The sequence below is a fragment of the Patella vulgata genome, chromosome 3 (genome assembly GCF_932274485.2).
Source record: "Patella vulgata chromosome 3, xgPatVulg1.2, whole genome shotgun sequence".
In the NCBI taxonomy this organism is placed as follows: Eukaryota; Metazoa; Mollusca; class Gastropoda; family Patellidae; genus Patella; species Patella vulgata.
Genome location: NC_065881.2, coordinates 60,364,597 through 60,379,623, shown reverse-complemented (window position 1 = coordinate 60,379,623; position 15,027 = coordinate 60,364,597). Strand labels below are relative to the sequence as shown.

Genomic DNA, 15,027 nt, shown 5'->3' with positions numbered 1-15,027 from the left:
TGCTTTAATATACTATTCAAAAAAAGTAGGGGATATTTGATTTTTAAGTGTTATTAAAGTCACCTAATGAAACTGACGAAGAAACAAATGACAAAATGAAATGAAGTTCACATTCATCGATTTATTCCAAATGATCGTTAGACTAAGTAAGGCACAGACTGACCATTATAAGGGTAACATGATACCCGGGGTCAAACAGCAAAGTTACCACAGCATCACAACCTAGTCAGTAACGGGTAAATCCTCCTCTGTTTGCCAAACAAGCATTGATCCGACGTGCCATACTCCTAATGAGACGTCTAAGGTCATTTTGGTCCAGATTGTCCCATTCCTGTTGCAACGCAGCAGCAAGTTCTTGGACATTGGCAGGACGTTGTTGACGTTGACGTAACCTCTGTCCAAGCATGTCCCAGACATGCTCGATGGGGGAGAGGTCGGGACTCAGTGCTGGCCAAGGTAATGTGGTGATGTTCTGTTGTTGGAGGTAACCTGTAACGATCCTGGCCCTGTGACATCTTGCGTTGTCATCCTGGAAGATGAAACGGCGGCCATGACGTCGTGCGAACGGCACAACATGGACTGCCAAGATGTTGTCCCGGTAGTACTGGCCTGTAACACGCCCTGCAACAACATGTAAAGCCGTTCTTCCAGCAACAGTGATGCCTCCCCACACCATAACAGAACCACCCCCAAATCGATCATGTCTGATGACGTTAACGTCTTGGAAGCGCTCGTTTCGACGACGCCACACCCTCCTACGTCTGTCCAAAAAATCAACAGTGAACCTTGACTCATCTGAAAACATCACATTGCTCCAGCGTCAATTATCCCAGTGTTGACGATCCCTACACCAACGACGTCTTGCCTGAATGTGATGATCTATCAAACAAGGGATCACGCGAGGACGTCGGGCGCGAAGGTGACCCCTATGCAGTCGATTCCGAATCGTCTGGCCACTCACTCTCACACCAGTGTCTGTTTGAAGACGAGCGCTGATCTGATTTGCTGTGATGACACGATTTCTCAAGGCCAAGGTACGGATAAATCGATCCTGGGCTTGAGTTGTCGCCCTTGGTCGACCTGAGCGTGGTCTGTCCTGTACAGATTGTGTATCACGGTATCTGGACCATAGCCTGCTTATGACAGACTGAGAAACATTCATCGTCCGCGCCACAACCGCCTGTGTTGTGCCGATCTGTAGCATGCCAAGGGCACGTAACCTTTCATTTTGGGTAAGCCGACGCATATCAAAATTTGTTTTCTGGTCACTAAAACAATTAAACTGATGTTTCCACCCTGGAATTCAATGCCACAATGACTGTAACATTCAAAGTCAGAGTCGTGCAAATCTTGGGTTGGACCCCCATGATGATCCCAAGCATCACCTGCATTCCATGCGGTAGCTATTGGTGCGTTTGGGCGTCACATGTAACTGGAAATGTTTCTTCTGTTAGGTTCTATAGTGACTTTTTTCGTAGTCATTTGCATATTTTAGTATTATGCCCCCAAAATCAAATATCCCCTACTTTTTTTGAATAGTATATATCGACGGACATATCACAATGAAGCAAAAGCTATCCCGGACAACATATATTATAGTGGATAGGAAGCTTTACAGGCAGGTCCAGTATATTGAATAATACAATGTCATTAACTTCCAGCCCTACACAACATGCACATAACATTGGTTAACCAAACAAAGTGTGCCGCGTAAGAACGTAGGTACTTAAAAGGGGGACATGTTAAAAGACATGACACTTATGTTCAACACATGACATTACACTAATGTTACAACCCATAATATTAAACTTTGACCTGTGAATGATTACAAATAGTTTTGCGAAAACGTTTTTTAAGAGATATATAGGTGTAATCTGTGCCACGCGTTACCCTATCAGATGAAAAAGGAATCAAAGATGTCGGTCATATTTGAAATAAACATGTTTATCGGGATCACAAAGGGGCGTTCTGAAGTGCAGAAACCAAGTGATATTCTCGTCTGAGGGGTACATTTTTTATAGGTTAATTGTGGCACCGTTCTCACGAAAGAAGAATTTTGTCCGCCATACTTGAAGCAAATCAGTCTTCTACCGGGATTTCGTAATGTGTTCAGTTTGGAACCGGTTCTAAAGTAGGAACCCAGGGGATACCCGATCAGCTGAAACAGGAACCAAAGTTGTTTGTAACATTTGAAATAAACATGTCTATTGGGGTCACTAGGGGGCGTTCTGAAGTACAGAAACCAGATGATATTCTCTTCTGGAGGGCACTTTATACTTATAGGTCAATAGTGGCACCATTCTCACGAAAGAAGAATTTTGTCCGCCATACTTGAAACAAATCAGTCTTCTACTAGTTCTACCGGGATTTTGTGATATGTTCAGCTTAGAACCCGTCATATTTTGAAATGAACCTACGCGCTCGGGTCACTATGGGGCGTTCTAAGCCAGAAGCCAGGGGATTTTATGTTCTGAAGGGCACTTTTCAAGTTTGCCTTAGCAACGTGAACAAATGTAGCAAAGATTAACTTTGTTCACAAAAATTTGAATTAAATCGACTTTTTCCGCGATTTCGGGGGCGTACAGCCCCTAAACCCAGGGGATGTTCAACTTAAGAATTCCCATTCTGATCATCGGCCATGATGGTACCTCCGTTAGGCATAGTGCAAATTTTGTCCGCGAGTTTAGGAATAACGGTCAGCTAGCTCCCCTACTACTTTATGGCTTTTATGAAAATCTGTTAAAAACTATATTCTGTAGAGTAGGTACAACTAGGGCATCAACGATCATATATCAGGGGCAGTAACTCTGAAAATATATTTAGGAAAACCCCATTATAGATAGGAATTTTTTTATTCCATTCTAACCATTTCGTGAAAACTTGCGAAGATCAGTCGAGATGTATGCTCTCTGGAGAAAGTACTCGTGCTGTAATATACTTAACCAACTATGCATTTGACACCGTCTTCGTCCTAATACTACCTATACAATTTGATCACGTCAAAAGCAATAAGTCTGGAACTTCATCTCGGAAACACATGACAGGGACTATCTCACTTCGATATTACAGTTACAGTGTGAAGGTTAGAATCGAAACCACGCCAGTTGACTCAATGACAGACCTTATGATACAGCGCCACGTGTAAACCATTCGGCCATTCGGCCATCCAAACCAACGTGTGAAGGTTGGGGCATAGACATCAGACGAACAGCGGCGACGACAATATAAAACCACCTTAATGTGTGAACAAATAAAACGAAGTCCTTTATAAAAAATGAAATGAAATGGGGTTTCACGTCCTACTGTTCTGCTCCGAACTGAGCTAATGAAGACTGACATACGCCCTACAAATGTGCTAAGAGGCACTACGGTCTACTCTTATATCGAATTCCAAGTGTCTAGGGATCTTTTACGTACACGACAATGTGTACACCGGACCTTGGTTTTCCGTTCCATCCAAAAGACTAGACAGCTGTTCTTGTCAGGCCCCTCTTCCTGCATCACTGACAGGGGAGGGGGGGGGCACGCCTGAAAAAGTAGTTGAACTTTCTCGGCCAACGCAGGGATTGAACACGCGACCTCTAGGCTAGCGAGCCAGCGTCTTACCCACTTAACCACCGTGAACCCCGTCGCGTCCTTTGTAGTTTTTACATACTTATACATACTAAACAATATTCCAAGTATATATATATTTGGGTAAGAAAAAAAACTAAACGTATAACAAGCATTATAATACAATAATGGTTTCGAAAGCAGCTTAAAGGTTTCATTTATATTAAATTTTTAGCAAGATAATTGTTTGATCTCTTTCAGTTGCGTTCAAAATAATATTGTCGATTTCAATGGATTTTGTATGTTGCTTTGTTTTGTTGCTTTGACAATCTGCTTTCGTTGAAAAAACATTTACGTCCAAAACAGATAAAGCCATTAATGATATATAACCGGTTGTGTGTTTCACTGTCGACAATAACAGACAAAAGTGGGTCTACAATTAGTAAACAAATCTAATTAAATTCCTTATTTAACCTAATTCAAAGAGGTTTAGCTAGTTGTTAACGATAGCCAAACAAAGTGTGGAACACGCCAAAATGCTTTCCGGAAAAGGGCTCAATGCTTCACACCAAAAAAAGGATGTTAAAAACTGTAGGCTCTAACACGTTTACAAAGTTTTCGTCAAAAGAGGCATATCTCTTGGAAAGAAAAGCGCAGAACATTGAATAATGATTGGTTCGACCTCTCATTAGCTCTATGCTTTACATCAAACACGGGTTTTGAATAATCCGATTTTTACAAAAAGAAATAGGGATTCCCGTCTGGTCAAAATACAAATTCCCTGAAAGTTTCAGAAAAGTCTGCTAAAACTCTGGCCTATACTAAGCTGACAAGCATTACAAACATTACAATAAGTTGCAAGCATTAAAAGGATCCTCGCCGGACAGGGCGATTACAATTAACATGTGGGCGTATATAAATCAATGCATATTTTCACATTAACGTTATAAACAGATGGTTATTAATACATTTATCACACTAATATTTAGTTGGAAAATAGTTTCGAACAAAAACGGAAAATGAAACAAAAAATAAAACAAAAAACGAAATATATTTGATTTACATTGTAAAATTACATTGTAATAGTAAATCGGCGATAGCTGCCCACTCATCATCTAGGTTTCGCTTATTATGGTACTAGTACGTATCGTGTAGAAATAAATGGCTCTAATCAGCAGTGATACAGCTGTTATAAAAGCTCCTGAAACAGCAGATCAATCATTTTAAGAACAATTTAGAGGCATGATAAAGAGACGGAATGGATCCAAATAACTTAGTGAAAGTCTATACAGTATCGACAAGATATAATTATCGAATGTCAAAATTATACTGCCAGAACACTAAATGTGGGCATGCAAAAATGTTTATATTGGTTTTATTTAAGACAACAATGACTCAATGGAAATATTTTGTTTATTGTACCAAGTTGTGCTTATCAAAGTACAGATATGTGTTATTCGTATTGCCTTATTTTATTTCAAACAAACAATTACTGTGTGTTAAAGCAAATGTGTGATGACAACTTACCAATCCACACAATATATATTCCACCAGCTTTACTTGCCGCTTCATACGTACCCACCTAAATACCAAAATATAGGACAGTCACTGTAAAACCGATGTCGTTCACTTATGAACCAATGACTAACTATTACAAAAGAGTTTTATGTCATTAAATGATTTTAGTCCTCATTAATTTAAACTAAAGCATCTACTTAAATCTACTTAAATAAAATGAAATGGGATTTAATATCCTTTAACGCCTTTTCTTTCTCACCCAGCTAGTGAAAACGATTGGCATAATTACGCCTAGTAGTAATGTGCTATAGGTGATATCGTGCCAGGCGGGCGTTTCCTACTGCTCTTCATTGGCACCTGTGTCCATCCCCAGGCCCTCTGCTGGAAATACCCAGGAACTTTCGGGTATAATTATACTATAATGAGCGAGCACTTTACTCACTGAGCAACTTGGCTCCAGGACCTACTTTAAGTCGCTGGTTGTTATTTGCATTTTGAGGACCAAAATGTTTTATTGTTTAATCTACGTTTAGATGTACTCAAATTAATAATGTAACATTAAATAAAGAATAGACAAACATATAAACAGTAGAAAACCGCCTGGTTTGGCATCAATCGCGTTGGGCTCTTTTGCAAAATTCAAATTATCAAAACGGCCAAATACTAAAAATGCGTCTTTTTGATCGAGATTCTATGGAAGGGTATCGCTGCCAACATTATATGCTCTGCTACAATGTCTTTTCCATTGATTATATGTTAAAAGTACAATGTACAAAGTTCTAATACCGGTAATGATAAAGTCAAAATACCTCTATTGCAAGAGTTACATGTAAAACGTCAAATGTTAAGTGTTAAATGACAAATGTTTTGTGGGAAAATGCTTTTTTGACGTGTCTACATTTTACATTTTTCTCTTATTACCTTTTACATTTGCCCTCTGTCACATCCCATTTGTCCTTCACGAACAGGTATGCAAAGTTTCAAAAGGATATGCCAAAAATTGCGGTATGTAGGATATACATAGACACAAAAATTAGTCATCCTTAGGGTATAAGGAATAAGTATAAAAAGTAGAAACACAAAGAAAAAATGGGCGTGGCTCTGTCCCTTTGGGGGGGGGGGGGGGCATGCGCGCGCCACAAACAGTAGGGATGATCCTAAGAGTATAAGGAATACGTATGTAAAGTTTCAAGATGATCTGTTAAGAAATGCGACCTGTAGACGACAAATACAAACATTGGGTGTGTCTCTGATCCTGAGGGTGGGGATGCACCACAAACAATAGGGATCATCCTTAGGGTATAAGGAATGAGTATGCAAAGTTTCAGGGCAATCCATTAATAATTGTGGCCTGTAGGCCACCCCAGACACACACATACAGGCCTGTAGGCCACCCCCAGACACACACACACGCACCACACACCCACACATACATATACACACACACAGAGACAGGGGCGACGGTAACATACGTCCACATTATGAAGGTGGACGTATAAAAAGTATTGTCGATTTTACAAGAAAACATATTATTTAAGTATTCTAAGACATGAATATTGCTTTAAGAATAAACTATAACAGATACTTATGGAAGAACAATCACTGATTTATTTGGCATTTGTTCATTTAAATTTCTGTACGATCTTATAAAAATATGACTATTGTACTTTAAGAAATTATACTTACAGTTACTCCGATACCAGCAGCAATAAAAACAAGAGCGATTATTAAATAAACATGAGCTTTAATTCTCGCATAGTTTTTTCCAACAGCAGTCCTAAAAATACATACATGCTTGTTCTATAACTAATAACCCAAAGATATAAATCAAGCATCTCAAAGCCCAAAATACACTTGATCGTTTCACATTTACTAGACTCTTTTTATATTTTATAAATCTGTAAGAACGGACGAATCCAATATATAGAGAATCTCCTTCGAGTCTTTTTTTTATATCAAAAAATATCAACATATGTTGATAAAGTAAAAAAAAAAAAGGCGCGAGTCTCAAACTCGACTTGCCAGATACGGTGGTTACGACTAATACACGCATCTTGTCAAAACCACATTGATATCTTCGCTCAGAATAAGGTAATTTGAATGAAATTTTCAATATATTCAATTTGCATTATCTATTTTTGAAATATTATAGCGAGAACGACCAGCTCTTTATCTAAATCTTCCATACTGTCCCTTTAAAGAATGGTAAGTCGGACGACATTCTAGATATTTGTTCACTATCTAAAAGTCAAATCCTCGTATATCAATTTATCCTCTTAGCCCAAAGATTTGTAAGTTAAAAGTAATCATTTAATTGTGTAAAATATGGGTTATTACAATATGTTTCAGTATCGTTTGAAAACTAAATAATTCAGATTGTTTTCTCTATTGAATAATTTCAGTGAAGGCAGTTACGATGCTTTGCAATGGGTTTTGTAGTACCCTCGATGTTATGATTATATTAACCATATCCCGAACGGGTTTTGAAATGAATATCTCCCCAAAATGGAAGAAACTGTCTTCAAAGGAGAGATATTGTTACTTTCATTCTACGTTCCTGGTAGAACTATACTTACAACTTTCGACAATGTGGGCATCTTGCTAGTGATTTCTTAGCAACATCAAACTATAATATAAACAAGCCAACAGTGAGGCTGATGTCCCCCGCCGAAATAGGAAAATAATTAGAGGACACATATAAATTTATCACAAATTATCTTTTACAAAGTATTGAACAATCAAACAGTATATCTTTACTTATAGTCTAACAATCAAAGTAGGAGAGTTATTGTTTTCCAAAGTCTCGACCAATCACATTGCGTATCGCTCTGCTTACCCTGAGCAGAAAATGCTCATTATCAAACTTAGTCAAGGTATTACTGTAATGAAACTATACACCAAGTTTCATCAATCTCACTTAATTAGAACTAAAGTTATCGTGTCCCAAAGCATCAACCAATCAAATTGCTTATCTCTGCTTACCCTAAGCGGAAAATGCTCATCTTCGAACTCCATCAAGGCATTGACCTAATCAACACATACACCAAGTTTGAACATTCTAGCTCAATTAGGAAGAGAGTTATCGTGCCCCAAAGTATCAACCAATCAAATTGCTTATCTCTGCTTACCCTAAGCGGAAAATGCTCATCTTCGAACTCCATCAAGGCATTGACCTAATAAACACATACACCAAGTTTGAACATTCTAGCTCAATTAAAAGTTATCGTGTCCCAAAGCATCAACCAATCAAATTGCTTATCTCTGCTTACCCTAAGCGGAAAATGCTCATCTTCGAACTCCATCAAGGCATTGACCTAATCAACACATACACCAAGTTTGAACATTCTAGCCCAATTAGGAAGAGAGTTATCGTGTCCCAAAGCATCAACCAATCAAATTGCTTATCTCTGCTTACCCTAAGCGGAAAATGCTCATCTTCGAACTCCATCAAGGCATTGACCTAATAAACACATACACCAAGTTTGAACATTCTAGCTCAATTAGGAAGAGAGTTATTGTGTCCCAAAAAGTGTGACGGACAGACAGACAGACGGACGAACCCATTTTAATAGTCCCCTGCTTTCTTCGAAAGGCGGGGGACAATAAAAATATACGTTATATACCACAAAAGATTTATTAAGTCGACGCCTAAAGCAACTTAACCCGGGATGTTGTAGTCCTTTCTGTGTTTAAATTGTAATCACGGAACAATAGTCGCATTTCCAAATTAATATGTATAATGCAGTTTAAAATATCAGGAAAAATAAGACAGTTTAGAATTAAAGTCATTCAAACCATCTGCTAGATTGTCGTAGTGTGTGTGGTTCCTTAACTCACAAAATCACTACTCAAACAAGCCCGTATTAGTAAAATATATTTGTAGAGTTTTCTTGTAGAATTAGTAATGTGAACGCCTTTTTATACTATTAGGTTTAGTTTATTCGGTCAGAAACAATGTAAAATTAAATTTTGATCTGGTGGAATATATAAATTAGTATTATTGTTATTGCAGTTGTGTTACCCGGCGTTTAGTGGATAGAATCTTTGTAACATCAACATTAACCCAATAATCATGATCAATTGCATACAACACCAAATCAATAGCTCCATTTAATTTCTTGTAAAAACGGTCATTATGAAATTATCTTTAAAAACAATGCAAGCGTAATTTAGTACGAGAGAAAGATGTTATTGAAGAAAACAATAACGTTCTGGGATGTTTCTTACGTGGCCATGGCCTACTAAATGACAAGAGCGTTTTTTGTCGAAAGCACCCAAGATGTTGAAAGGGTGGCTGCGACACGGTAAAATGTGGGGTTTGTTAAATCTGTCAAGGGTGCAAATATCTTGGACATTCTGTCATTCCGAACAGAATTGTCACCAAATTCAAAATCAAGAACATCATTAAATTTCGCACAAACAATTTATTTTATTTTAGCCGTTTGGTTTTCTATAACAACAACCGCTCAAAAAACTTACTGTAAATTATATATACTCACGATGAAATTTTGAGCACAATACACACACGTTGCTCTTACTGAACTTGGTGGTCTAACTGTTACACTTGGCGCGACACCACATAGATTAAGATTAACAATACGACCACTGTAATACAAAATATCATTTTAAATGTCCCCGCATTTTTAAAAAAACCTTTAGTAGAAGTTCGAAGAAACTGTAGTAGAGCAAGAGACTCGTTTAACAGTTGTGTATACCCTGCTGCGACCACCATCGATTACCATGCCACCTCAAACCAAGGGATATTCTGATAAATTAGGTAAAAAAAATGATGAATCATCTGTATGAATGAACATTTACGCATGCGAAGATTTTAATGAGCCATGGGTTGTGTGTACTTGTAAGGTGCCCCAATTATCTTTGTAAATATATACTGCACCATCCTACAAGTACCTATTTACGACTGGGTCGACTAGATAATGTAAGGTTTGGACACCAAACGTGTAACCCACACATTTACAAATCTAACCACAAATCCCCCCCCCCCCGCATCAATATTGTTATTCGGATGATTTTTAATCAGGGAATGGGGAACAAGCAAAGTATATCAGACCAAAAGGTTTGGGTTTTTTTAGGTTTCTGGTAGTGTTAAGTGAACTGAATGACATCCTAAATGTTTACCAAAACAGAAGTAGCTGAAAGTTCCACATTTTGAGGGTAAATGCCAGGTTTTTTCATAGATCATACAGGACAGTGTTTTTTTGTGGTATCTGGTAGAGTGGGCTGTACTAAATAGCATCCAAAAAGTTTACCAAAATCGGAGTACCGGAAAGTCCCAAATTTTGAGGTTAAATGAAACTGAAACTCTTCCTTAGGTTGTCAGGGCCAATCTTTTCACTCGAACTGTTGTTTATAGATGCCCGATGCTCCCTTGTGTCCTATACCACTACCCTGTAAACCACTAGCCGAGAAGCTACATATATACATGTATATGAATGGGCATAAATCTGTACTGTTTCTTAATAAAATAGCAAATTTGGTAATTCTATCTCACAACCTGTGATTGAAAAACTTCGTCATAATATAGTAAATTTGAAGATATGCTCAGGGGCGTTAACAGGTCCCCTATACCTTTTACGGGGTGCTTCATGACATACTGGCATATTTGATATGTACATGTTTTGAGGGGATACATAATACCCCCGTAACCTGCTGTGAAGCAAGACAGACAATTAGATGTGTAAGGATCGTGCACCAGTTTGCTTTATATATAATTATTGCGAAGATACATGGGGTTGCTCTTTATTAACTTAGTATTTTTCACTAAAATAAGCGCCAATATCAGTAAGTCATATACAAAGTTATAGATTGCATCTATAGGAAAGAATCTATAGGAAAGACCGTGGATCAGCGGGTAAGACGCTGGCTCGCTAGCCTGGGGGTCGCGTGTTCGATCCCTGCATTGGCCGAGAAATTTCATCGGGATTTACCGGCGTGGTTTCTCCTTGTCAGTGGTGCAAGAAGGAGGTTCCTAACAAGGAAAGCTGTCTAGTCGTTCGGATGGGACGAAAAACCGAGGTCCCGTGTATACATTGGCGTATACTTAACAAAATGTTTTTTTTTTCTTGGTATAACCATTTACGGACTATAATTTATCAGTTTGGTTCAATGATAATATGTCAGACAAAATCATACTCAAAATCGGCCATGGCAAAATGACATGATTAACATAATTCAATTTGGCGTTCTTCAGGAATTATCGAGAGCGCTATATCGTAATCAGTGTCTTTCAGTGGTGGTAGGATAAATTTAATTTCGAGAATTCTTGATGGTAGAAATTCAAAATGGTGGAATTTTCATTAATCGTGATTTTTTTCCGTTGGGTATGACTTGTAATATGTGGTATATTAATCCAGAAATGACATAGTTGCTCTTAAATGAATATATTGTTAACGCGCTTTAAACATCTAGATGCAATAGACAAGGTGTAGAAAATTCAAGCTACATTGAAATGTTGGCAATAAAGATCTAAACATAGATTTTAGTTATACACTGTTAACCACCCATAGATGTTATAAATCACATAATTTATTCAGCTCGAGGCAAGATTTCACTAGACTAAACAAAACATTGTGTAGGAATGTAGGCTTTTATAGATTAAACAAAAAGCTGATAAATGTTGTCGCAACTTTATCTATATACGGCTTTGGATTCCGGTACCCTAGATCTAGCTCCGGTTGTAGGTAATCGGAGTCTACCGATGTTTGCCGGTGGTATTTCTGTATTAGGATTGACCATGGTGCGCTGGGGGCATCTTCGTCCTGTCCCAAAAGGAACTGTGTTCATGAACTATCATGATAACATTTCCGGGGCCGTATACCATACTTTTTAGATGGCAATCACAGAGAACATGGCACAGTAGTCCACATTGCGTCATTGTAACCTTAGGGGTAAAATCATCAATTGACTGGTCTATATGTACCCCCCCCCCCCCTTCTGTCTGTTTTGTCCATAATTGATCGGGATTCTATAGCTTCTATTTTGCTATGTGCGATTTCAATATAGTGTATTAAATGAAATATTAATTTACCAGTTTGATCTTGGGCAAGCAATCCTTACAGCCCCGGCTTTACACAGTAGTAAACAATTACACTGACATCTGGCAAATCGTTTTCCTGGTGGTGCAGCTTTAATAGGCTGTAAAAAGAACCTGATATTTAATTTGATTATCGCACATAATATTTTGGTGAGCGATTTACATTATTCTTTTTTCACCCAAGGTCACGGATAACAGCAGACAGTAAATGTAATAAATTTACCTTTATTAGTAGACAAATGGTAAAACAAATAATATAAAAATAAATATAGACAATTGAAAGAAAAATCGAAATGATTTTAAGTAAAGTATCTGTAGTGAACTGTATAGTTGGGGTGAGCATGTTGCTAATGTTTTTAAGTTCAGATTTATAACGATCACGTACATGAAAACGCGAGAAATGAAGTGTGTATCTACTGTGAAAAGTCAGATTGTAATAAAAGCTTTGGTGTAAATGCCTGCTTACTTGAGTAAATAAATTAATTTTATTTTTGTTGCAATTATGTGATTATGCATTTTGTGACAATCTGATGTCGTCTATGAAAGTGCATACCTACCGTTGTTTCCTTACAGATACCACATTTTACAACAGATTGGTGTTGTCTTCCTTCAATGTTGATCAAAGCCTGGCATACTTTACAGTTTATCATTGATGTAACACCCTGGGCTGTGGGGGTATACGGAGGGGGTAAGTCAGTAACCCTGGGTGGTGGAACACCAGAATTATCGGCATCTCTCCTATCTGGTGGCAGCTCTTTAAACATACATTGAAATAAACTTGAAATTGATCCATGTAAATAATGCAATGTTTAAAAATAGTTGCTTGTGTACAGCTTTTGTACACTAGTATATAATAGACTTTTGGTGTATTTGAATTCAAATACGAAATTGAATAGATTAAACGGCTAAATGTATGCACAATTTGAATAGATATGAAAGGGGGAATTTTCCATGGCCCATTTTCAATCACCTTCAGTTGCCCTTGAGTACTTTTAACAAGCTATTATGCATTCATCATTAATCCAGGATCTTTAAACAATATAAAGAAGACTGGTCATTTAAAAAAATTACACCAAACAATTACATGAGACTATGGCAGAATTTGAATTTAAATTTGAATCTTACCCAAAGTCAAAGTGGCTTAAATGTTATAAAACATCTAATGATTTAATAACTGCATGCTTTGTGACATCAAATAGGCGGGGTTAAAAAGTTTTTATCCACCATTGCTCATCGATGGCAACTTATTTTCGATGTTGTTTGTACGTAAATTCAGGATTCCTGCTTAAAACTAACACTTAAATAAAATAAATACTGCTCATAAAATAATTGAAAATAAATACTTTCTATATCGTTACCTGATATTATGAGTTCTTGGACATCTACGGGGGTCGACATGTTCTTAAATAATCCTTGTAGCTTTTACCAACCCGGATCAAAATACTTTATCTTTTTTAGAAAAGACTACTTTTTATTAGGCCACACAAGAAGAATTGTATGTCTATATTTAGTGTTCTGACAGTATAACATTGACTAAATGTCCATTCATAATCATTTCTTGTTGACACTCAAGAAACTTTTATTGTATTATTTGGATCCATTTGAAATGGTTTTTTTTATTAACATCAGTAGCAGGCCTACAGCCCATATTACATGTGACATAAATATATAAATAACAAATAAGTTTAAATAAAATAGAATAAATACATATTGGAGAAAACAAAAAAGATGAAATAGATATAAAATGTTAAAACATTATTCAAATTTCACCTAAATAGTCATCTCTTATTTTCATAGCTCTATGTATATACCTTGCTATAACATCAGCCAAGCCGTCATTTGTCATGTTTTAAATAGTAATCTATAGAACTAATTCTAAGGTTATTCTTACCAAGACGTTTATCTCTTACTGTTTTATATAATGGACATTCTAGTAGAAAATGAATTTCATCCTCAACAATTATAATTTGATTTATATTGAAACAATATTCACACCTTCTCTCATCTCTAACTATGCCATTCCATCGACCAGTTTCAATAGCTAATTTATGGCACCCACATTTAAATCGTGCTAAGATATTTCTTAAGTTTTTACTTGAGAAAATATTCAAATAGGTTTCACAATTTAAAATTGACTTAAATTGCTTGTACAAAATAAATTTCTCAGTTGAATTTAAATGTTCATGCCACTCGTGCTGCCAAATATCTGACAGTCTTACTTTAACATTTTGCAAGAACATTGGTACGTCGTTGACACCCTGTGCTATCCAAGCATAGCTTAAACCTAGGTTATCTAGAATAGTTTTAACGTGAGTTGCCCAGGTTATCCTACCAACCAGATGTAGATCAAAAAGCATTTTATAACACGCCTTTGGATACCTATGCTCAGGCATTTTCAAAATTTTATGCCAATACTTAATTAAATTAAGCTTAAACAACACATTTAAGTGGTGTCTACCTAACTCACCGTAAACGGCAGCATTTCCTGTTGTACAACTAACTGTTAACATTCTCTTACAAAATTTTAAATTTACTGATTCCAGACATTTATAATCTGTGTAACCCCAGATTTCTGAACCGTAGCTTAATATTGGTGTAACCATTCTGTCAAACAGATATAGGGAGTCCTTTACATTAATGTTATTTTTACAACAAAATTTATACAAAAGATTCATGGCTTTTTCTCCCTGCTGGGATAAGTTGTAACAGGATTTACCCCATATTAATTTAGGAGTAAATAGAATACCTAGATATTTATATGCTGATATTGTCTGAATTTCTTCCCCTGCATAGAACCACTTCTCATAGCTCTTAAGAACCCCACCACGCCTGAAAACAATCACCTTAGTTTTTGCCATGTTAATTTTCATTCCAAAGCGGAGACAAAATTTTCTTTTGCAGTC

General features: G+C 36.9%; 1 protein-coding gene across 1 annotated transcript; it reads right to left on the bottom strand.

Moving 5' to 3' along the window:
- Positions 1-3,674: 3,674 nt before the first annotated feature.
- Positions 3,675-13,599, bottom strand: LOC126814236 (type I phosphatidylinositol 4,5-bisphosphate 4-phosphatase-A). The gene is made up of 8 exons (XM_050539273.1): positions 13,483-13,599; positions 12,682-12,878; positions 12,119-12,225; positions 9,570-9,675; positions 7,647-7,696; positions 6,757-6,847; positions 5,080-5,134; positions 3,675-4,753 (listed from the first exon to the last, which is right to left on the bottom strand). Exons 1-8 carry the CDS (start codon positions 13,520-13,522, stop codon positions 4,668-4,670), a joined length of 732 nt encoding a protein of 243 aa, XP_050395230.1. The 5' UTR covers positions 13,523-13,599; the 3' UTR covers positions 3,675-4,667.
- Positions 13,600-15,027: the final 1,428 nt, after the last annotated feature.